This window comes from Oncorhynchus mykiss, chromosome 5, assembly GCF_057628025.1.
Source record: "Oncorhynchus mykiss isolate SJ-2025 chromosome 5, ASM5762802v1, whole genome shotgun sequence".
Taxonomy (NCBI): domain Eukaryota; kingdom Metazoa; phylum Chordata; class Actinopteri; order Salmoniformes; family Salmonidae; genus Oncorhynchus; species Oncorhynchus mykiss.
The window spans coordinates 28,497,718-28,520,888 of NC_143026.1; the positions used below are offsets into that span (position 1 = coordinate 28,497,718).

At 43.8% G+C, this 23,171-nt stretch overlaps 2 protein-coding genes across 2 annotated transcripts; both read right to left on the bottom strand.

The window, feature by feature from the left end:
- Positions 1-1,673: 1,673 nt before the first annotated feature.
- Positions 1,674-7,277, bottom strand: LOC110522901 (uncharacterized). The gene is made up of 3 exons (XM_036977180.2): positions 5,982-7,277; positions 4,893-5,017; positions 1,674-4,729 (listed from the first exon to the last, which is right to left on the bottom strand). The coding sequence occupies exons 1-3, from the start codon at positions 7,023-7,025 to the stop codon at positions 2,548-2,550; spliced, it is 3,351 nt and encodes a 1,116-aa protein (XP_036833075.1). The 5' UTR covers positions 7,026-7,277; the 3' UTR covers positions 1,674-2,547.
- Positions 7,278-17,329: 10,052 nt separating this feature from the next.
- LOC149983227 (uncharacterized) lies at positions 17,330-22,933 on the bottom strand. Its single transcript, XM_036977188.2, has 3 exons — positions 21,638-22,933; positions 20,549-20,673; positions 17,330-20,385 (listed from the first exon to the last, which is right to left on the bottom strand). Exons 1-3 carry the CDS (start codon positions 22,679-22,681, stop codon positions 18,204-18,206), a joined length of 3,351 nt encoding a protein of 1,116 aa, XP_036833083.1. The 5' UTR covers positions 22,682-22,933; the 3' UTR covers positions 17,330-18,203.
- Positions 22,934-23,171: the final 238 nt, after the last annotated feature.

Genomic DNA, 23,171 nt, shown 5'->3' on the forward strand with positions numbered 1-23,171 from the left:
CTACGGACATTATATAGACAGTTGTGTGCCTTTCCACATCGTGTCCAATCAATAGAATTTACAACAGTGGGACTCCAAGTTGTAGAAACATATCAATGATGATCAATGGAAACAGGATGCACCTGAGCTCAATTTTGAGTCTCATATCAAAGGGACTGAATACCTAAGTAAATCATGTTTTCTGTTTTTTATTTGTAATAAATTTGCAAACATTTCTAAAAACATGTTTTCGCTTTGTCATTATGGGGTATTTTGTGTAGATTGCTAAGGATTTTTTATTTAATCAATTTTTGAATGAGTCTGTAACGTAATAAAATGTGAAAAAATGTAATGGGGTCTGAATCTTTTCCGAATATTCATAATATTCATAATATTTTTTTAAAATGTTAGATAGAATATTTTGTTCTGAAAGTTTTAGGAACAAAAAAATATATGTAACACCCCAGGTGTTATCGTGCTTTGTGGCATAGAATCAGACCAACTATCCTTCTAGCATTATAATAAGGATTCATTCACTGTGAGTGAGTGATAGGCTACATTTCAAAGAAACCTCTTCATGGATTCTGCCTGAGATAGTCGCTGTCCATTTTCCGGTGGTGCTGAATTTCAAATTACGATCGGTTTGCTGTCTGCTTTAATGTTGCTAAATCTCCGAAGGACCTATCACTCGATTGTTTAACTTGTCATGTAAAATACTTTGAATTAAATATGTATGGTTTAAAATCGTGTTTAACAATGTAGGTAATGTTGTTCTCAAATAATGTAGCTATTTGCTGAAACTGCATAAACATCTCTCAATCTAAATACAGTATCTCATATTACTCTCTCATGTTCACTGATGTTTGAATGTTATTTTACTATCCTAATTTATTTAATATTGTTTTACTATCCAAATGTATTTTATATTGTTTTACTATCCTAATTTATTTCATATTGTTTTACTATACTAATTTATTTCATATTGTTTTACTATCCTAATTTATTTCATATTGTTTTACTATCCTAATTTATTTAATATTGTTTTACTATCCAAATGTATTTTATATTGTTTTACTATCCACATTTTTTTCATATTGTTTTACTATCCTAATTTATTTAATATTGTTTTACCATCCTAATTCATTTAATATTGTTTTACTATCCTAATTTATCTATCTTAATTTGATATTTATCTATCTTCATTTTATATTTATTTATCTTCATTTTATATTCATCTATCTTCATTTTATATTTGTCCAGAAATGTATTGTTCTTATCTTTCTCACTGTTTTATTATTGTATTTATGTAAGTGAAGTACATTGAATTGCATTGTTTATGGTAAGAAATGTGCTATGTAAATAAAGTTTTATTTGATAAATCAAGTGCTACAATAAAATGCTATTTGCATGAACATGCCATGGGGTGCATCGTTTATATTATGGTTGGTGGCTCATTCTTTGATGGTATGCACATATTACAGTGTAGCTTTAAAAATCTGTAGAGGACAGCCTCTGGATGGTGATATGGTTTTGTATCATTTCTAGGGTACAAAAGATCATGAAGCATGCGATCACACCCCTATGAAAGCAGATTAAGAAATAGAATAGTGTGCATGTTGAGGTGAGACAGCTACTGTAAATGAACAAGTGAAAGGACATGACAGGACAATTGCATAAAGGAACAAGAGACCATATTTGTATTTCAGTATGACATTTATTGAGCAAATGCTGCTGGGAAATAGTTCATGATGAGTAAAGACATGGGATTGCAAACTGTAGCACCTCATTTAAGTTCGCTATTTAAATTCAAGTCCATCCTATGCATACAAGAATGTATGTGTGCGCATTTACATATTTATTTTCAATTGCACTCATTAGGTAAACACAATAGATACTGATAAAAAGCATGTTTAAGGCTCAGAGTTTCTTCAAGGTTCTTAATGCTTTAGTTGCTTCGGGTACTGTATGTTTATGATCATCAGTACATTGCACCATTGTCTTTCTCATTCTTCACTATATTGTGTTGTAGACGATTGTATTTTTGGCTCAGTTGGTATCTTCACATAAAAAGGCTAGTCCTTTTGAACATGTGTCTCTAAAGTGGACCGTCCAACCCAGGCACCCCTTTTTGAATTAACATTTGAATGAACATACATTTCTATCACTCTCCCACCCACATACAGTATCTAAACTGTAAACCTTCCATCCATACATACAGGTTAGAGCGGAGGGGTCTCCCTCCCTGAGCTAGCATGCAGACGCCCCCACCCGTGAGCCCTCCCGTGAACTGCAGGGAAACATAAAGACAATTAATAATCTGTCCCACTATCACATTTTCCTGATATAATCTGCAGCAAAACCCATTTAAAGCTTTCTCTCAACATGCATTTTTTAAACGTTAGCTTTGTCACATCATATGGCTTCTCTCGTTGCTTTTCTGGATGTTTGAGAGTGGTTCTCTTTATTACATCGCTCTAGCACTATGATTTCTTTGTTATGTTAGTTCTGGGTTGATTGCTTGTTGTCGTGTCATCTTTGTTCCTCCTGAGTGGGTTGGATGGAGCGCAGTTACTCAGTTTCAGTCACCACCTTGACGGACTGGGAAGAGTGTTTCTCCATCTTCTTGCTGGAGACTGTCTTCTCCTGCATCACATCCTCAGACTCCTTCACAGTCTCGGTGACAGTGACAGATTTGGTGACATGCTTGGCTCCATCCTCTCCAGTGGTAATGGTCTCCACCGTTTTGGTGATGACCACCTTCTGGTCCTTTGGATCATCTTTCTGGTCCGGGTCATCTTTAGTGGGGCTCTCGTCCACTCCATTTGAGATAACATCCTTCTCCTCTGCCTCTTTCCCACCCTCATCCTTCTTGTCCTTGTCCTCTGGGGTAATCTTCTCCACATCTCCGTTCATGGCTGCGTCTTTCTTTTCTACCTTCCTCTCTTCCTCTGAATCACTATTTTTGTCTACTTTCTCTTCTGCAGCCGTGGGGGCCTCTGACATTGGAGCTTCTGGTTTGGGGGCCTCACCCTTAGGGGACTCTGCCTCAGGGGATCCTAAATTGGGGGATTCAGATTTGGGGGATACTGTATGTTTTGGGGATTCCGATTTTGGGGAGCCAGCAGGTTTGGGGGATTCAGAAGTAGGGGATGCAGCAGGTCTTGGGGATTCAGATTTAGGGGATCCAGCAAGTTTTGGGGATTCAGATTTAGGGGATCCAGCAGGTTTTGGGGATTCAGATTTGGGGGATCCAGCAGGTTTTGGGGATTCAGATTTGGGGGATCCAGCAGGTTTTGGGGATTCAGATTTGGGGGATCCAGCAGGTTTTGGGGATTCAGATTTGGGGGATCCAGCAGGTTTTGGGGATTCAGATTTGGGGGATCCAGAAGGTTTTGGGGATTCAGATTTGGGGGATCCAGCAGGTTTTGGGGATTCAGATTTGGGGGATCCAGAAGGTTTTGGGGATTCAGATTTGGGGGATCCAGCAGGTTTTGGGGATTCAGATTTGGGGGAGCCATCAGATTTAGGGGATCCTGCAGGTTTTGGGGATTCAGAAGTAGGAGATCCAGCATGCTTTGGGGATTCAGATTTAGGGGATCCAGCTAGTTTTGGGGATTCAGATTTAGGGGATCCAGCAGGTTTTGGGGATTCAGATTTAGGGGATCCATCAGGTTTTGGGGATTCAGATTTGGGGGATCCAGCAGGTTTTGGGGATTCAGATTTGGGTGATCCAGCAGGTTTTGGGGATTCAGATTTAGGGGATCCAGCAGGTTTCGGGGATTCAGATTTGGGGGAGCTAGGTTTTGGAGATTCAGATTTGGGGGTTACAGCTTTGGGAGATTCATGTTTGGGGGATCCAGCTTTTGGTGACTCAGACTTAGGCGACCCAGCCTTTGGGGATTCAGCTTTTAGGGAGTCTGGCTTGGAGGGCTTTGGGGACTCAGATTTCTGGACCTCAACTTTTGGGGCCTCACTCATGGGGGCTTCTGTTTTGGGAGCCTCTGTCTTGGCTACAGCTGCCTTCTCATCTGTTTTGTCTTCTTTCTCATCCTTTCCTTTCTTCTCATCTTCCTCATCCTTATCATCTCCATCTTTGGATCCTTTGTCACTACCTGCATCTTCATCTTGATCATCACCCTCCTCTTCTCCCTCTCCCTCTCCTGTCTCCTCTTCTCCTCCGCGTCCCTCCTTCTCTCCAGCCTTCTCTTTGTCAGGAGAGGCCTTTGATTCTGGGGCTTTGGAGCACAGGACTGTCTCCTCTAATTCCCCCTCTCCTTCTCCCTCATCACCACCTTCTGTATCATCTCCCTTCTCACCCTCACCCTCTTCTCCTTTCTCACCCTCTTCTTCTTTTTCTCCCTCTTCCTCTTCATCACCACCTTCTTTGTCCTCCTCTTCCTCCTCAGCAGGTGTGCTGGAGCTAACTTGGGCTTCAGTGGAGGCTACAACCTCTTCTGATTCACCCTCTCCCCCTTCTCCCTCTGCTTCTTCTCCTCCCTCTTCTCCCTCATCCTCTCCTTCATCTGTTGCCTCTGCCTCCAGAGTGGCAGAAAACTCCTGGGCCATCTCAGCCAGGGCCTGGTCCATCTCATCCTTCTCATCCTCTACCCTGGTCTCCTCGATGATCTCCTCTACAAACTTATGCTGGACTTTCAGTTTGGGAGGCTCATACTTGGACTTCTTAGAGGAGGTGACGGTGTGGCGGTAGGGGAAAGTGCTAAAGTGGGTCTCTTCACCTTCTAGGAGTTTCCTGCAAGAACAGTAGAACATGAGATATAGTTTAGTGTAGGCCGAATATAAAAATGTAGTTTCTATATATAAATGAGATCTTTATGTTTTTATTACACATGATATATTAAAAAAAAAGTTTTTTCAATGTTAGTCCTAATTAGCGCTCTGTTGTCGCACTGTACCTGTATGCAGCAATCTCAATGTCGAGGGCCATCTTGACATTGAGCAGGTCCTGGTACTCACGCAGATGACGCGCCATCTCCCACTTCGTGCCCTTGAGCTCATTATCCAGCTGGTGGATGGTCTCCTGCAGAGAACAAGACCGAGAGACACAAGCTGGTTAAGAGCTATTATTTCTTATGCCTATATGGAACCCTGAAATAATACTTGGTTATTTATTTCTGGTGTAGGGAAGACACGTTTCTCCATAAGGACACTGCTTTCTAAACATCATAAGAAAACGATCAAAAATACAATGTCATATTTTGTGATCCTGGTAATTACTTAACAAGCACATTTACACTTGTATAGGCCTACATTTGAAACAGCACTTTGAGATTCCAATAAAATATCATTGCAATAACAATTGAAACTGTGAAGTCCTCCTGTCTCATTTATGAAAAGTGAAAGTGCAAATAATTGGATAGATTGGACTGTTGTTGTGTTAAATAATGTATTCTGACGCAGTGAACAGCACTGTGTTTCAAGGGCCCCGAGTCTCTGGCTCAGCAACGAAAAAATAACAAAAAACAGTCTGCTGCATTATGTCTTCCCAACCCAAGTGTCGCTGCTTATGCGTAGCCTAATGATCCAACATTTGGAGATGTTAAATCTGTGTCCATAAGATGTCAGCATTGTGCCATTTAGGCTATCTAAAGCAAATGCGCGGACACCACTATTGGGCAGAGTTTATAGCCTAGTTAAAAGACATGCATTTAGGGCCCACATAATAAAACAATTTAGTTCGTTCAAAATCAAACTAATACAATATGTGGGGACACAATGCAAGTGTGTGTCTTTCTCTCTATCAAAGTAGGGGACTCTCCTTATAAGTAGACCTACATTTAAAATAAGAATAAAAACCCCAAAGGTGTGGTGATAATTTTCTCAATTTGAAATCAACGAAAAACACATCTTATTATATAATATATTCTCTCTACTACATTGCTTCTCTTTACACAAAGAATACAACTTTATAGAATACCTCACCATTAAGCCTGTGGCTGGAGGTTTCTGTATGAAAATAATGCCTACAGCGGGTCTCATCATACCTGCAGGCTGGACAGGTCGTTGTTGTGTCGGTCCTCGATGTCATTCAATTGCCTCTCCAGTGACTCCCTGGTTCCACGGACGGACTCTAACTCCACGGTCTTGGACTGAAGCTGGCGACGGTAGTCTGCTATCTCATCACGGGCGGACTTGATTGCATCTTTGTTTTGTGCCGCAGCATCAGTGAGCTTGGAATAGCGGCACATGAACCAGTCCTCCACCTGCTGCAGGTTCTGGTTGGAGTGGCCCTCGAGCTGGGTGCGGATCTCCCGGAGCGCCTCGGTGATGTCCGTCTTCTGGATGTCTTTCCTCTCCATGGTCACCTGCGACGCCTGCACCTGGGCGAACAGGTCGCTCACCTCTTCTGCGTGGTTGTTGCGGATAAAGGCAATCTCGTCATGCAGTGACTGAACTTTCTTCTCCAACTCTGACTTCACCAAATCAGAGTCGGTCATATCTTTTTTCAACGCCCGGATGATGCCTTCCGTCTCATCCCTGATGCGGGCTTCCTCATCGAAGCGGTCCCTAATTCTCTGGATGTCATCCTCGACGTGGTCCGTGTCGAGCTGGATCTGCGCTTTATCGTGGTGAATCTGCTCCAGCATGGAGCGCAGCTCCTGGAGTTCCTGGTCGTATAAATCGCCTAGCTGGGATTGTGACACCTGCTTCTGCCGCAGCGTCTGGATCTCCTCTTCGATCTGGCTGTTCTGCTGCTCCAGGTAGTGCACCTTGTCGATGTAACCGGCGAATCGGTCGTTGAGCCCCTGGAGCTGCTCTTTCTCGTTGGAGCGCTTGTAGTCTCCGTTCGTTTGATTGAAATCAACGCTGTCGGCGGAGCTGAGGAGTGTGGAGCTGTACGCTCTGGCTACCGGCACATTGACGCTCCTCTTGTAGGAGGAGGTCATCGTGGAGCCTGGGCTTGCCCGGGACCAGGACTGAGAACGGAACCCGCTGGAGGGTGTGCCAGTGGAGCGGCCGTAGGTGGTCCTACTATCCATACTTCTCCTGAATGGACTCCCTATCGTGTCCACCGGGTGGTAACTCATCCGGCCAGACCAGGGGTTGCGTGTGCAGATGGAAGGGAAGGTGTCGGAGGTGGAGGAGTGGGGCGAGTATGTGTTTGCAGGTGCGTGGTGGATGGCGCTCACAGCATTCTTAGTCTCACCGGATGTCCTTTATATAGGACAAGCATATCGCTAACGAGGCAGAGACTGTTTTTACTGGCCCATTGATCGAACGGAGGGGGAGGGCCATGTCTCAACCCTCCATACTCTATGTAAGTGAAACACTACTTGAGTGTGTGAGGGTTCGTGGGTGGCCGTTTGAAAGCAGAGGAATGATCACACATAGGGAGAAAAAAGGAAATGGGGTGATTATAATTAGGATGTTTGGGATAGCCTATGTGTCCTTGACGTTGATGTGTTTATCATTTGTCTCTTGTCATATAGTTTCCTCCAAATTTTGAACATTCGAATTAGAGAGAAAATTATACATGCATCTCTGCATTTGCTAATTCAACCAGCCAATATGGAGCAGTTCAATGACCCATGTTAATTATTATTTCCCCTAGTATTAGTTAGCAAAAACGGTTATACCAGAAATGATCAATTTACCGATGCAATTTAGAGCGATAGCAATATCGTCTCCATGGACAGCACCAGTCCGTCAGACTCCAATATCAGCGCCATGGACAGCGACTTAATGCAGCAAAACACCATTACCGTCCTTTTCAAGTGTTTGAAAAGTGTTGAAAATGTTTCTCTCAAATTGAACAGAATGATTGATCATTAAATGAATTGAATTAATAATGTATATTTGCCTATGAACATGTGCAAAGCGAACCAATTTCATATATTGATGTTTTGCTTGTGCTAAGTCTTCAATAATAGGTGATTGATTACTTCTTGACAGGAAACCTCCCAAAATCAAAGGGATTACCATCAGTGACCTACTGATGATGTATAAAGTGAGACTACCATGAGGGGGTTGGTTCAAACAATATGATGCATTTATGTGACCACTTGCTACTTTCAGGAAGTGTTGAAGCATTAATCATAGTTGTAGTTATTGACAGCTATTGGTATAGATTACAGTTATGATCAGCCTGTGCTTATATGCAAGTCATTTACCCCATTCAATAGTATATATCACCTTCATAATGTATATCATAATGTCTTATGGACAAACTTGCCCTTTAATTTTGAGCCATTTCAAACCAAAGCATTTCTGTAGTGATGAATAGGCATCCAAACTGCAACATAGTTTTTTTTCTGTAATTACATTCCTCAGAATGACTTTGTAACTTTATCGTCCAACTCTAACAATGATGGGAAACACGTTGATTAATATGGTTTCACAAACAGATACAGAATACAATGCATAAGTTACAGTCTTTGGGTTGCGGATGAGAGCACAGGGGATAGAGAGGCTGCTATCTCCTCACTGCATTGAGATGTTTTCTATAAGGAGTGAAGCTGCAGTGTTGGTTGACAGATCTGATTGGCTGTAGTCTGTTGTCAGTCTTATTGATTCCCATTCAGTCCTGCTCTACCCATTTCAGAGGTAACTAAGGTCATTGCAAACCCTGCAACTGATGCAGGTAATGCAACAAAATGGCTGCCTCTGGTTTTGGCCAATTGACTGCCTTCAATGACAATATTTCATCCTATGAAAACCAGGGATTAAAATTCAAAAGGCACTTGCACATCTGAGCTATCTTTGTTGCAGGCATATGGTAAGAATTGAATAACATGAGAAAAAATAAGAAACCTGCACACTGCTCTTGCTAGTATCACTTAATAAAGAGCAGTGTGCGGGTTTCTTCTTTTTTCTCATCCTATGAAAACCAGCAAAACTATTTTTGACAAACGGCAAGGCTATTTTTGCCTCCCAGAACATTATTACCCACAAAAATATTTAAATTGTTTGTCAGGATTGATTCAGATTCTCCAGTCTCGTTTAAAAACCCTTGTTTTATACTACAGTTAAGAGGGAAGAATAAATGATTCCCATATAATTGCACTATAACGGTGACAAACGGTGCCCACAAACTGTTAAGGCCTATATAAAGCTGTCCCAACAGCAGAGTCCCAACAGCAATCCCAACATCTTACCACTACTAGACCTGGTTATCAACGGAGCCTTGTCTGGCAGCGAAACAGTTCATTCAGCCTCATTTACTGCTTAAAAAAACATAGTTGATATGGCTGACTTGCTTAAACAAATATGGTTTCCAATGACAATTTAGATGTATGAACTATGACATTAGGGGACGACAAGCGGATAAGAAGCAATCCGTAATTTCAATTAAGACATGAGAGAGCAAGGACGGACGTGGTCGATATAACTATTTGTTTCGCACTTTGAAATGTACAGCGACACAATTCAGAACATGGGTTGTTCTTATAGTGTTCTCCCTGTACACCAAGTCAGAACAATAGGCTAAATAAAGGGGCCATATAAGCAGACAATGAAAGCTCTTACAATATTCAATGATTACATTTCTCTAAAACAGGTTATAGGCTACATGTGCACCACCAAGTCAGATCAGTAGGCGAAATTAAGAGGGGAAAATAGACCAAATTATTAGGGTGAGGCACGTTGGCTACTAACAGCTTACTACACAACATACACTTAGTATTACTTTCTTTGCTATAGGATACATATCTTCCTGGCATATTAATCAAAATCAAATCAAATCAAATCAAATGTATTTATATAGCCCTTCGTACATCAGCTGATATCTCAAAGTGCTCTACAGAAACCCAGCCTAAAACCCCAAACAGCATGCAATGCAGGTGTAGAAGCACAGTGTCTAGGAAAAACTCCCATGAAAGGCCAAAACCTAGGAAGAAACCTAGAGAGGAACCAGGCTATGTGGGGTGGCCAGTCCTCTTCTGGCTGTGCCGGGTGGAGATTATAACAGAACATGGCCAAGATGTTCAAATGTTCATAAATGACCAGCATGGTCCAATAATAATAAGGCAAAACAGATGAAACTGGAGCAGCAGCACGGCCAGGTGGACTGGGGACAGCAAGGAGTCATCATGTCAGGTAGTCCTGGGGCATGGTCCTAGGGCTCAGGTCCTCAGAGAGAGAGAACGAAAGAGAGAAAGAGAGAATTAGAGAGAGCACACTTAAATTCACACAGGACACCGAATAGGACAGGAGAAGTACTCCAGATATAACAAACTGACCCTAGCCCCCCGACACATAAACTACTGCAGCATAAATACTGGATGCTGAGACAGGAGGGGTCAGGAGACACTGTGGCCCCATCCGAGGACATATCATTTATGCAGCAGCATACAAGACATTTTTGGACTCGCCTTGTTGTGCTGTGATCACTTGAACAGGAAGGTGGCACTACGGTCCTTCGTGGGCAAATTTTGTTATCAAAGTCTGGCATTCTCTGGATTTATAGTGCTTTCAAGACAACTGGGAACTCGGAAAAACAAGGTTGAATCATGATCTTCAGGTCGTAGCTCTAGGAAGACGCCCGAGTTCCGGATTTCCAATTCCGAGCTGGATGACCGTTCAAAACATATTTGCTTCATTGACAGCATGACCAATGCTGAATGTCTATAATTTTAAACTTGGAAAAGAGACCCTTAATCCCAGATTTGGGCCCACACAGCCACTCCACTGAATAGCAGTTAGCCACTGATTCCTTCCAAACTGTAACGTCTGCATCCAACTCATACTTCTAAACACTTAGATCCTGGAACGCAGCCCACTTTCCTGCTCACTCTCCAGATCCCAATCACCTGAATTCTAATCACCTGTTCACACACCTGCATGTCATCATCCCACACCATTTAGTTCAGTTCCTTGTACCCCATCACTGTGAGGTATTGTTTGTTTTGAGACACATTTCTTTTGGAGCTCTGTTTTTTCTTGTCCTTCATGCCTCCATATATTATAGTTTTTGCCTGCCTCACTCACGACACCTTTTGCCTATTCCCTGCCTGTACTTTTGCCATTTTGGACCTACCGTGTATGACCTTCTGCCTGCCCCTGGAACTTGCTGCTACCTGCCTCCTCCAATGGTCCCTGCTCTGCGCTTGAAACCAGCTCTCTGTCTCATATTGTGTTCATTACAGAATACCTCACCAAACACGACAGAATGATTCAGCAGAGCTGCAGGACAGGAGGAATGGCTCAACGAACTCTGCAACCTCCTTCACCAGTCCATTCCTGCTTCATCCATATCAGGTGCCACAGCCTCCTCTCGTTCATCCTCCAATATATCTATGCCTAATAAATATGACGGCTCCCCAGGGAAATGTCAAGGATTTCTCATGCATTATAACCTGTACATAGACCATCACCTCACTGACTTCACCTCTGACAAAGACAGGGTGGACTGCATCATCTCCCTACTCACAGGCAAAGTTCTGGATTGGGTCACAGCCCTGTGGGCCGCTCAAAGATCTAATCTGTCCTCTGAATCACGTTTCCATGCTGAGTATGCCCTTGAGTTCAGCACCATGGCTGCCAGCAGTGGATGGAGTGAACCAGCACTCCTTACAGTCTACAGGAGGGGTCTTAATCGGGAGTTACAGACCAAACTGGCCTGCAGAGGAGATTTAACGGACGTAAACCAATACATCCGGATGTTCATATCCATTGGCAACCTACTGGTGGACCACAGACCTATAGAGTCGCCCATGGCCTGCAAGTCTTCCACGCCCTTCTCTCGTCCACCACTGTCCAATAGGCCCCAACCCATGCAACTCGGCGCAGCCCGTTTCCCACAGAGTCCATCAATGTAGCTCGTCTGGAGGTTAGTTAACACAGTGTCCAAAGAAGGGCCAGAGGTATACAGAATGGTGTCATCTGCGTAGAAGTGGACCCACAGCAAGAGCGAGATCATTGATGTATACAGAGAAGAGAGTCGGCCCGAGAATTGAACCCTGTGGCACCCCCATAGAGACTGCCAGAGGTCCGGACAACAGGCCCTCCGATATGACACACTGAGCTCTACCAGAGAAGTAGTTGGTGAACCAGGCGAGGCAATCACTTGAGAAACCAAGGCTGTTGAGTCTACCAATAAGAATGTGGTGATTGACAGAGGCGAAAGCCTTGGCCAGGTTGACGAATACGGCTGCACAGTAATGTCTCTTATCGATGGCGGTTATGATATCGTTTAGGACCTTGAGTGTGGCTGAGGTGCACCCATGACTAGCTCTGAAACCAGATTGCATAGCGGAGAAGGTACGGTGGGATTCGAAATGGTCGGAAATCCGTTTGTTAACTTGGCTTTCGAAGATCTTCGAAAGGCAGGGTAGGATAGATATAGTTCTGCTGCAGTTTGGGTCTAGACTGTCTCCCCTTTTGAAGAGGAGGATGACCGTGGCAGCTTTCCATTCTTTGGGTTTCTCAGACGATACGAAAGAGAGGTTGAACAGGCTTGTAATAGAGGTTGCAACAATTTCGGCAGATCATTTTAGAAACAGAGGGTCCAGATTGTCTAGCCCGGCTGATTTGTAGGGTTCCAGATTTTGCAGCTCTTTCAGAACATCAGCTATCTGGATTTGGGTGAAGGAGAAATGGGGGAGGCTTGGGCGAGTTTCTGTGGGGGGTGCAGGGCTGTTGATCAGGGTAGGGGTAGCCAGGTGGTAAGCATGGCCAGCCGTAGAAAAATGCTTGTTGAAATTCTCAATTATAGTGGATTTATTGGTGGTGACAATGTTTCCTAGCATCAGTGCAGTGGGCAGCTGGGAGGTGCTCGTTTTCTCCATGGACTTTACAGCGTCCCAGAACTTTTTTGTGTTTGTGCTACAGGATGCAAATTTCTGCTTGAAAAGCTAGCCTTAGCTTTCCTAACTGCCTGTGTATATTAGTTCCTGACTTCACTGAAAAGTTGCATATCACGGGGGCTATTCGATGCTAATGCAGAATGCCACAGGATGTTTTTGTGCTGGTCAAGGACAGTCAGGTCTGGAGAGAACCAAGTGCTATATCTGTTCCTGGTTACATTTTTTGAATTGGGCATGCTTATTTAAGATGGTGAGGAAGGGACTTTTAAAGAATAACCAGGCATCCTCTACTGACGGGATGAGGTCAATATCCTTCCAGGATACCCGGGCTAGGTGGATTAGAAAGTTCTGCTCGCTGAAGTGTTTTAGGGAGCGTTTGACAATGATGAGGGGTGGTCGTTTGACCGCATACTCATTATGGATGCAGGCAATGAGGCAGTGATCGCTGAGATCTTGGATGAAAACAGCAGAGGTGTATTTGGAGGGCAAGTTGGTTAGGATGATATCTATGAGGGTGGAACTAAATGGTTGGTTAAGGCAAATTGAGCAGGGCTATAGGCTCCACAGTGAAATAAGACAATAATCACTATCCAGGACAGTAATGGACAAGGCATATTGATATTACGGAGAGGCATGCGTAGACCAGTGATCATAGGGGTCCAGTGAGTGGTTGGACTGGCTGGAGACACGGCGATTCAGACAGCTAGCAGGCCGGGACAGAGGAAAGACTGATTTATTCTCCACGTGCGGTGACGTCGATAGACCAGTCGTGATGGATTAGCAGGGTTCTGAGTAGCAGAGGGGTCCAAGTCCAATAGGCAAAATAGATATAGTGGCCCAAGAAATTGGCCGATGGATCTATTGAGCTAACAGTCCAAAGTGCTCTGGACAGCTAGCGGGCCGTGGTTAGCAGGCTAACAGTTGGGCATTCAGGGGACGTTGCGACCTAGGGGCTAGTTGAGTACCCCCTCGAGCAGATTACATCGGTAGTCCAGTCGTCAAGGATCGGCGAGGTTCAGTGTCCCGTACCGGCAGTAGAAGGGGTCTGGGTATTGTAGCCCAGGAGTGGCTGATGGGCCTCTCCAGCTAGCCGGGAGAATAGGCCTAGCATGGGCTAGCTCCAGGCTAATTGGTGCTTGCTTTGGGACAGACCTTAGCCAGGAGTAGTCACTCGGATTGCAGCTAGCTAGCTGCGATGATCCATGTGAAAGGTTCAGAGCTTGCGATAGGAATCCGGGGATATGGAGAGAAAATAGGTACGGTTTGAGTCGCGTTGTACAAAGTGGTGAGAGCTTTCCGAGCTAAAGGTTAGCTGATGACCACTAGCAGTGGTTAGCTGACTACTAGCTAGTAGCTAGTGAGCTGGCTAGCTTCTGTTGGGGGATTCAGGTTCCGGAGGTAAATAAATATACTCTAGAAAAAACAGATCCACACCATGTTGGGTGAGGTGGGTTGCAGGAGACTATTATGACGTTGAGGTTTAGAGAAATGTAAAAAAGATATGCAAAGAAAAATATATAAAAGATACAGTAGGGCAAAAAAGTATTTAGTCAGCCACCAATTGTGCAAGTTATCCCACTTAAAAAGATGAGAGAGGCCTCTAATTTTCATCATATGTACACTTCAACTATGACAAAATTTGAAAAAAATCCAGAAAATCACATTGTAGGATTTTTTATGAATTTATTTGCAAATTATGGTGGAAAATAAGTATTTGGTCATCTCTATACTTTGTTATATACCCTTTGTTGGCAATGACAGAGGTCAAACGTTTTCTGTAAGTCTTCACAAGGTTTTCACACAAGGTTTTTTGGCCCATTGCTCCATGCAGATCTCCTCTAGAGCAGTGATGTTTTGGGGCTGTTGCTGGGCAACACAGACTTTCAACTCCCTCCAAAGATTTTCTATGGGGTTGAGATCTGGAGACTGGCTAGGCCACTCCAGGACCTTGAAATGCCTCTAACGAAGCCACACCTTCGTTGCCCGGGCGGTGTGTTAGGGATCATTGTCATGCTGAAAGACCCAGCACCGTTTCATCTTCAATGCCCTTGCTGATGGAAGGAGGTTTTCACTCAAAATCTCACGATACATGGCCCCATTCATTCTTTCCTTTACAAGGATCAGTCGTCCTGGTCCCTTTGCAGAAAAACAGCCCCAAAGCATGGTGTTTCCACCCCCATGCTTCACTGTAGATATGGTGTTCTTTGGATGCAACTCAGCATTCTTTGTCCTCCAAACACGACGAGTTGAGTTTTTACCAAAAAGTTATATTTTGGTTTCATCTGACCATGTGACATTCTCCCAATCTTCTTCTGGATCATCCAAATACTCTCTAGCAAACTTCAGACGGGCCTGGACATGTACTGGCTTAAGCAGGGGGACACGTCTGGCACTGCAGGATTTGAGTCCCTGGCGGTGTAGTGCGTTACTGATTGTAGGCTTTGTTACTTTGGTCGCAGCTCTCTGCAGGTCATTCACTAGGTCCCCCCGTGTGGTTCTGGGATTTTTGCTCACCGTTCTTGTGATCATTTTGACCCCACGGGGTGAGATCTTGCGTGGAGCCCCAGATCGAGGGAGATTATCAGTGGTCTTGTATGTCTTCCATTTCCTAATAATTGCTCCCACAGTTGATTTCTTCAAACCAAGCTGCTTACCTATTGCAGGTTCAGTCTTCCCAGCCTGGTGCAGGTCTACAATTTTGTTTCTGGTGTCCTTTGACAGCTCTTTGGTTTTGGCCATAGTGGAGTTTGGAGTGTGACTGTTTGAGGTTGTGGACAGGTGTCTTTTATACTGATAACAAGTTCAAACATGTGCCATTAATACAGGTAATGAGTGGAGGACAGAGGAGCCTCTTAAAGAGGAAGTTACAGGTCTGTGAGAGCCAGAAATCTTGCTTGTTTGTAGGTGACCAAATACTTATTTTCCACCATCATTTGCAAATAAATTCATTAAAAATCCAACAATGTGATTTTCTGGATTTTTTGGGGGGACTGTGTTCTTGGGGACCTTCAATGCTGCAGAATGCTGCAGAAAAGTTTGCTGCAGAAAAGTTTTGGTACCCTTCCCCAGATCTGTGCCTCGACACAATCCTGGCTTGGAGCTCTACGGACCTTATATAGACAGTTGTATGCCTTTCCACATCATGTCCAATCAATTGAATTTACAACAGTGGGACTCCAAGTTGTAGAAACATCTCAATGATGATCAATGGAAACAGGATGCACCTGAGCTCAATTTTGAGTCTCATATCAAAGGGTCTGAATACCTAAGTAAATCATGTTTTCTGTTTTTTATTTGTAATAAATTTGCAAACATTTCTAAAAACATGTTTTCGCTTTGTCATTATGGGGTATTTTGTGTAGATTGCTAAGGATTTTTTATTAAATCAATTTTTTAATGAGTCTGTAACGTAATAAAATGTGAAAAACCTAATGGGGTCTGAATCTTTTCCGAAGGCACTGTATGTCATAATATTTTTTTTAAATGTTAGATAGAATATTTTGTTCTGAAAGTTTTAGGAACAAAAAATGATATGTAACACCCCAGGTGTTATCGTGCTTTGTGGCATAGAATCAGACCAACTATCCTTCTAGCATTATAATAAGGATTCATTCACTGTGAGTGAGTGATAGGCTACATTTCAAAGAAACCTCTTCATGGATTCTGCCTTAGATAGTCGCTGTCCATTTTCCGGTGGTGCTGAATTTCAAATTACGATCGGGTTGCTGTCTGCTTTAATGTTGCTAAATCTCTGAAGGACCTATCACTCGATTGTTTAACTTGTCATGTAAAATATTTTGAATTACATATGTATAGTTTAAAATGTTGTTCTCAAATAATGTAGCTATTTGCTGAAACTGCATAAACATCTCTCAATCTAAATACAGTATCTCATATTACTCTCTCATGTTCACTGTTGTTTTAATATTATTTTACTATCCTAATTTATTTAATATTGTTTTACTATCCAAATGTATTTTATATTGTTTTACTATCCTAATTTATTTCATATTGTTTTACTATACTAATTTATTTCATATTGTTTTACTATCCTAATTTATTTCATATTGTTTTACTATCCTAATTTATCTATCTTCATTTTATATTTATCTATCTTAATTTGATATTTGTTTATCTTCATTTTATATTTGTCCAGAAATGTATTGTTTTTATCTTTCTCACTGTTATTATTTTATTTTATGTAAGTGAAGTAAATTGAATTGCATTGTTTATGGTAAGAAATGTGCTATGTAAATAAAGTTTGATTTCATAAATCAAGTGCTACAATAAAATGCTATTTGCATGAACATGCCATGGGGTGCATCGTTTATATTATGGTTGGTGGCTCATTCTTTGATGGTATGCACATATTACAGTGTAGCTTTAAAAATCTGTAGAGGACAGCCTCTGGATGGTGATATGGTTTTGTATCATTTCTAGGGTACAAAAGATCATGAAGCATGCGATCACACCCCTATGAAAGCAGATTAAGAAATAGAATAGTGTGCATGTTGAGGTGAGACAGCTACTGTAAATGAACAAGTGAAAGGACATGACAGGACAATTGCATAAAGGAACAAGAGACCATATTTGTATTTCAGTATGACATTTATTGAGCAAATGCTGCTGGGAAATAGTTCATGATGAGTAAAGACATGGGATTGCAAACTGTAGCACCTCATTTAAGTTCGCTATTTAAATTCAAGTCCATCCTATGCATACAAGAATGTATGTGTGCGCATTTACATATTTATTTTCAATTGCACTCATTAGGTAAACACAATAGATACTGATAAAAAGCATGTTTAAGGCTCAGAGTTTCTTCAAGGTTCTTAATGCTTTAGTTGCTTCGGGTACTGTATGTTTATGATCATCAGTACATTGCACCATTGTCTTTCTCATTCTTCACTATATTGTGTTGTAGACGATTGCATTTTTGGCTCAGTTGGTATCTTCACATAAAAAGGCTAGTCCTTTTGAACATGTGTCTCTAAAGTGGACCGTCCAACCCAGGCACCCCTTTTTGAATTAACATTTGAATGAACATACATTTCTATCACTCTCCCACCCACATACAGTATCTAAACTGTACACCTTCCATCCATACATACAGGTTAGAGCGGAGGGGTCTCCCTCCCTGAGCTAGCATGCAGACGCCCCCACCCGTGAGCCCTCCCGTGAACTGCAGGGAAACATAAAGACAATTAATAATCTGTCCCACTATCACATTTTCCTGATATAATCTGCAGCAAAACCCATTTAAAGCTTTCTCTCAACATGCATTTTTTAAACGTTAGCTTTGTCACATCATATGGCTTCTCTCGTTGCTTTTCTGGATGTTTGAGAGTGGTTCTCTTTATTACATCGCTCTAGCACTATGATTTCTTTGTTATGTTAGTTCTGGGTTGATTGCTTGTTGTCGTGTCATCTTTGTTCCTCCTGAGTGGGTTGGATGGAGCGCAGTTACTCAGTTTCAGTCACCACCTTGACGGACTGGGAAGAGTGTTTCTCCATCTTCTTGCTGGAGACTGTCTTCTCCTGCATCACATCCTCAGACTCCTTCACAGTCTCGGTGACAGTGACAGATTTGGTGACATGCTTGGCTCCATCCTCTCCAGTGGTAATGGTCTCCACCGTTTTGGTGATGACCACCTTCTGGTCCTTTGGATCATCTTTCTGGTCCGGGTCATCTTTAGTGGGGCTCTCGTCCACTCCATTTGAGATAACATCCTTCTCCTCTGCCTCTTTCCCACCCTCATCCTTCTTGTCCTTGTCCTCTGGGGTAATCTTCTCCACATCTCCGTTCATGGCTGCGTCTTTCTTTTCTACCTTCCTCTCTTCCTCTGAATCACTATTTTTGTCTACTTTCTCTTCTGCAGCCGTGGGGGCCTCTGACATTGGAGCTTCTGGTTTGGGGGCCTCACCCTTAGGGGACTCTGCCTCAGGGGATCCTAAATTGGGGGATTCAGATTTGGGGGATACTGTATGTTTTGGGGATTCCGATTTTGGGGAGCCAGCAGGTTTGGGGGATTCAGAAGTAGGGGATGCAGCAGGTCTTGGGGATTCAGATTTAGGGGATCCAGCAAGTTTTGGGGATTCAGATTTAGGGGATCCAGCAGGTTTTGGGGATTCAGATTTGGGGGATCCAGCAGGTTTTGGGGATTCAGATTTGGGGGATCCAGCAGGTTTTGGGGATTCAGATTTGGGGGATCCAGCAGGTTTTGGGGATTCAGATTTGGGGGATCCAGCAGGTTTTGGGGATTCAGATTTGGGGGATCCAGAAGGTTTTGGGGATTCAGATTTGGGGGATCCAGCAGGTTTTGGGGATTCAGATTTGGGGGATCCAGAAGGTTTTGGGGATTCAGATTTGGGGGATCCAGCAGGTTTTGGGGATTCAGATTTGGGGGAGCCATCAGATTTAGGGGATCCTGCAGGTTTTGGGGATTCAGAAGTAGGAGATCCAGCATGCTTTGGGGATTCAGATTTAGGGGATCCAGCTAGTTTTGGGGATTCAGATTTAGGGGATCCAGCAGGTTTTGGGGATTCAGATTTAGGGGATCCATCAGGTTTTGGGGATTCAGATTTGGGGGATCCAGCAGGTTTTGGGGATTCAGATTTGGGTGATCCAGCAGGTTTTGGGGATTCAGATTTAGGGGATCCAGCAGGTTTCGGGGATTCAGATTTGGGGGAGCTAGGTTTTGGAGATTCAGATTTGGGGGTTACAGCTTTGGGAGATTCATGTTTGGGGGATCCAGCTTTTGGTGACTCAGACTTAGGCGACCCAGCCTTTGGGGATTCAGCTTTTAGGGAGTCTGGCTTGGAGGGCTTTGGGGACTCAGATTTCTGGACCTCAACTTTTGGGGCCTCACTCATGGGGGCTTCTGTTTTGGGAGCCTCTGTCTTGGCTACAGCTGCCTTCTCATCTGTTTTGTCTTCTTTCTCATCCTTTCCTTTCTTCTCATCTTCCTCATCCTTATCATCTCCATCTTTGGATCCTTTGTCACTACCTGCATCTTCATCTTGATCATCACCCTCCTCTTCTCCCTCTCCCTCTCCTGTCTCCTCTTCTCCTCCGCGTCCCTCCTTCTCTCCAGCCTTCTCTTTGTCAGGAGAGGCCTTTGATTCTGGGGCTTTGGAGCACAGGACTGTCTCCTCTAATTCCCCCTCTCCTTCTCCCTCATCACCACCTTCTGTATCATCTCCCTTCTCACCCTCACCCTCTTCTCCTTTCTCACCCTCTTCTTCTTTTTCTCCCTCTTCCTCTTCATCACCACCTTCTTTGTCCTCCTCTTCCTCCTCAGCAGGTGTGCTGGAGCTAACTTGGGCTTCAGTGGAGGCTACAACCTCTTCTGATTCACCCTCTCCCCCTTCTCCCTCTGCTTCTTCTCCTCCCTCTTCTCCCTCATCCTCTCCTTCATCTGTTGCCTCTGCCTCCAGAGTGGCAGAAAACTCCTGGGCCATCTCAGCCAGGGCCTGGTCCATCTCATCCTTCTCATCCTCTACCCTGGTCTCCTCGATGATCTCCTCTACAAACTTATGCTGGACTTTCAGTTTGGGAGGCTCATACTTGGACTTCTTAGAGGAGGTGACGGTGTGGCGGTAGGGGAAAGTGCTAAAGTGGGTCTCTTCACCTTCTAGGAGTTTCCTGCAAGAACAGTAGAACATGAGATATAGTTTAGTGTAGGCCGAATATAAAAATGTAGTTTCTATATATAAATGAGATCTTTATGTTTTTATTACACATGATATATTAAAAAAAAAGTTTTTTCAATGTTAGTCCTAATTAGCGCTCTGTTGTCGCACTGTACCTGTATGCAGCAATCTCAATGTCGAGGGCCATCTTGACATTGAGCAGGTCCTGGTACTCACGCAGATGACGCGCCATCTCCCACTTCGTGCCCTTGAGCTCATTATCCAGCTGGTGGATGGTCTCCTGCAGAGAACAAGACCGAGAGACACAAGCTGGTTAAGAGCTATTATTTCTTATGCCTATATGGAACCCTGAAATAATACTTGGTTATTTATTTCTGGTGTAGGGAAGACACGTTTCTCCATAAGGACACTGCTTTCTAAACATCATAAGAAAACGATCAAAAATACAATGTCATATTTTGTGATCCTGGTAATTACTTAACAAGCACATTTACACTTGTATAGGCCTACATTTGAAACAGCACTTTGAGATTCCAATAAAATATCATTGCAATAACAATTGAAACTGTGAAGTCCTCCTGTCTCATTTATGAAAAGTGAAAGTGCAAATAATTGGATAGATTGGACTGTTGTTGTGTTAAATAATGTATTCTGACGCAGTGAACAGCACTGTGTTTCAAGGGCCCCGAGTCTCTGGCTCAGCAACGAAAAAATAACAAAAAACAGTCTGCTGCATTATGTCTTCCCAACCCAAGTGTCGCTGCTTATGCGTAGCCTAATGATCCAACATTTGGAGATGTTAAATCTGTGTCCATAAGATGTCAGCATTGTGCCATTTAGGCTATCTAAAGCAAATGCGCGGACACCACTATTGGGCAGAGTTTATAGCCTAGTTAAAAGACATGCATTTAGGGCCCACATAATAAAACAATTTAGTTCGTTCAAAATCAAACTAATACAATATGTGGGGACACAATGCAAGTGTGTGTCTTTCTCTCTATCAAAGTAGGGGACTCTCCTTATAAGTAGACCTACATTTAAAATAAGAATAAAAACCCCAAAGGTGTGGTGATAATTTTCTCAATTTGAAATCAACGAAAAACACATCTTATTATATAATATATTCTCTCTACTACATTGCTTCTCTTTACACAAAGAATACAACTTTATAGAATACCTCACCATTAAGCCTGTGGCTGGAGGTTTCTGTATGAAAATAATGCCTACAGCGGGTCTCATCATACCTGCAGGCTGGACAGGTCGTTGTTGTGTCGGTCCTCGATGTCATTCAATTGCCTCTCCAGTGACTCCCTGGTTCCACGGACGGACTCTAACTCCACGGTCTTGGACTGAAGCTGGCGACGGTAGTCTGCTATCTCATCACGGGCGGACTTGATTGCATCTTTGTTTTGTGCCGCAGCATCAGTGAGCTTGGAATAGCGGCACATGAACCAGTCCTCCACCTGCTGCAGGTTCTGGTTGGAGTGGCCCTCGAGCTGGGTGCGGATCTCCCGGAGCGCCTCGGTGATGTCCGTCTTCTGGATGTCTTTCCTCTCCATGGTCACCTGCGACGCCTGCACCTGGGCGAACAGGTCGCTCACCTCTTCTGCGTGGTTGTTGCGGATAAAGGCAATCTCGTCATGCAGTGACTGAACTTTCTTCTCCAACTCTGACTTCACCAAATCAGAGTCGGTCATATCTTTTTTCAACGCCCGGATGATGCCTTCCGTCTCATCCCTGATGCGGGCTTCCTCATCGAAGCGGTCCCTAATTCTCTGGATGTCATCCTCGACGTGGTCCGTGTCGAGCTGGATCTGCGCTTTATCGTGGTGAATCTGCTCCAGCATGGAGCGCAGCTCCTGGAGTTCCTGGTCGTATAAATCGCCTAGCTGGGATTGTGACACCTGCTTCTGCCGCAGCGTCTGGATCTCCTCTTCGATCTGGCTGTTCTGCTGCTCCAGGTAGTGCACCTTGTCGATGTAACCGGCGAATCGGTCGTTGAGCCCCTGGAGCTGCTCTTTCTCGTTGGAGCGCTTGTAGTCTCCGTTCGTTTGATTGAAATCAACGCTGTCGGCGGAGCTGAGGAGTGTGGAGCTGTACGCTCTGGCTACCGGCACATTGACGCTCCTCTTGTAGGAGGAGGTCATCGTGGAGCCTGGGCTTGCCCGGGACCAGGACTGAGAACGGAACCCGCTGGAGGGTGTGCCAGTGGAGCGGCCGTAGGTGGTCCTACTATCCATACTTCTCCTGAATGGACTCCCTATCGTGTCCACCGGGTGGTAACTCATCCGGCCAGACCAGGGGTTGCGTGTGCAGATGGAAGGGAAGGTGTCGGAGGTGGAGGAGTGGGGCGAGTATGTGTTTGCAGGTGCGTGGTGGATGGCGCTCACAGCATTCTTAGTCTCACCGGATGTCCTTTATATAGGACAAGCATATCGCTAACGAGGCAGAGACTGTTTTTACTGGCCCATTGATCGAACGGAGGGGGAGGGCCATGTCTCAACCCTCCATACTCTATGTAAGTGAAACACTACTTGAGTGTGTGAGGGTTCGTGGGTGGCCGTTTGAAAGCAGAGGAATGATCACACATAGGGAGAAAAAAGGAAATGGGGTGATTATAATTAGGATGTTTGGGATAGCCTATGTGTCCTTGACGTTGATGTGTTTATCATTTGTCTCTTGTCATATAGTTTCCTCCAAATTTTGAACATTCGAATTAGAGAGAAAATTATACATGCATCTCTGCATTTGCTAATTCAACCAGCCAATATGGAGCAG

What these genes read in the sequence shown, in the direction of transcription:
- LOC110522901 (XM_036977180.2), bottom strand. Translation starts at nt 7,025, where the DNA reads ATGAGTTACCACCCGGTGGACACGATAGGGAGTCCATTCAGGAGAAGT. An exon ending in ACGACCTGTCCAGCCTGCAG is followed by an intron (nt 5,018 to 5,981) that starts GTATGATGAGAC and finishes TGTTCTCTGCAG; the next exon opens with GAGACCATCCACCAGCTGGA. An exon ending in ATTGAGATTGCTGCATACAG is followed by an intron (nt 4,730 to 4,892) that starts GTACAGTGCGAC and finishes CTGTTCTTGCAG; the next exon opens with GAAACTCCTAGAAGGTGAAG.
- LOC149983227 (XM_036977188.2), bottom strand. Translation starts at nt 22,681, where the DNA reads ATGAGTTACCACCCGGTGGACACGATAGGGAGTCCATTCAGGAGAAGT. An exon ending in ACGACCTGTCCAGCCTGCAG is followed by an intron (nt 20,674 to 21,637) that starts GTATGATGAGAC and finishes TGTTCTCTGCAG; the next exon opens with GAGACCATCCACCAGCTGGA. An exon ending in ATTGAGATTGCTGCATACAG is followed by an intron (nt 20,386 to 20,548) that starts GTACAGTGCGAC and finishes CTGTTCTTGCAG; the next exon opens with GAAACTCCTAGAAGGTGAAG.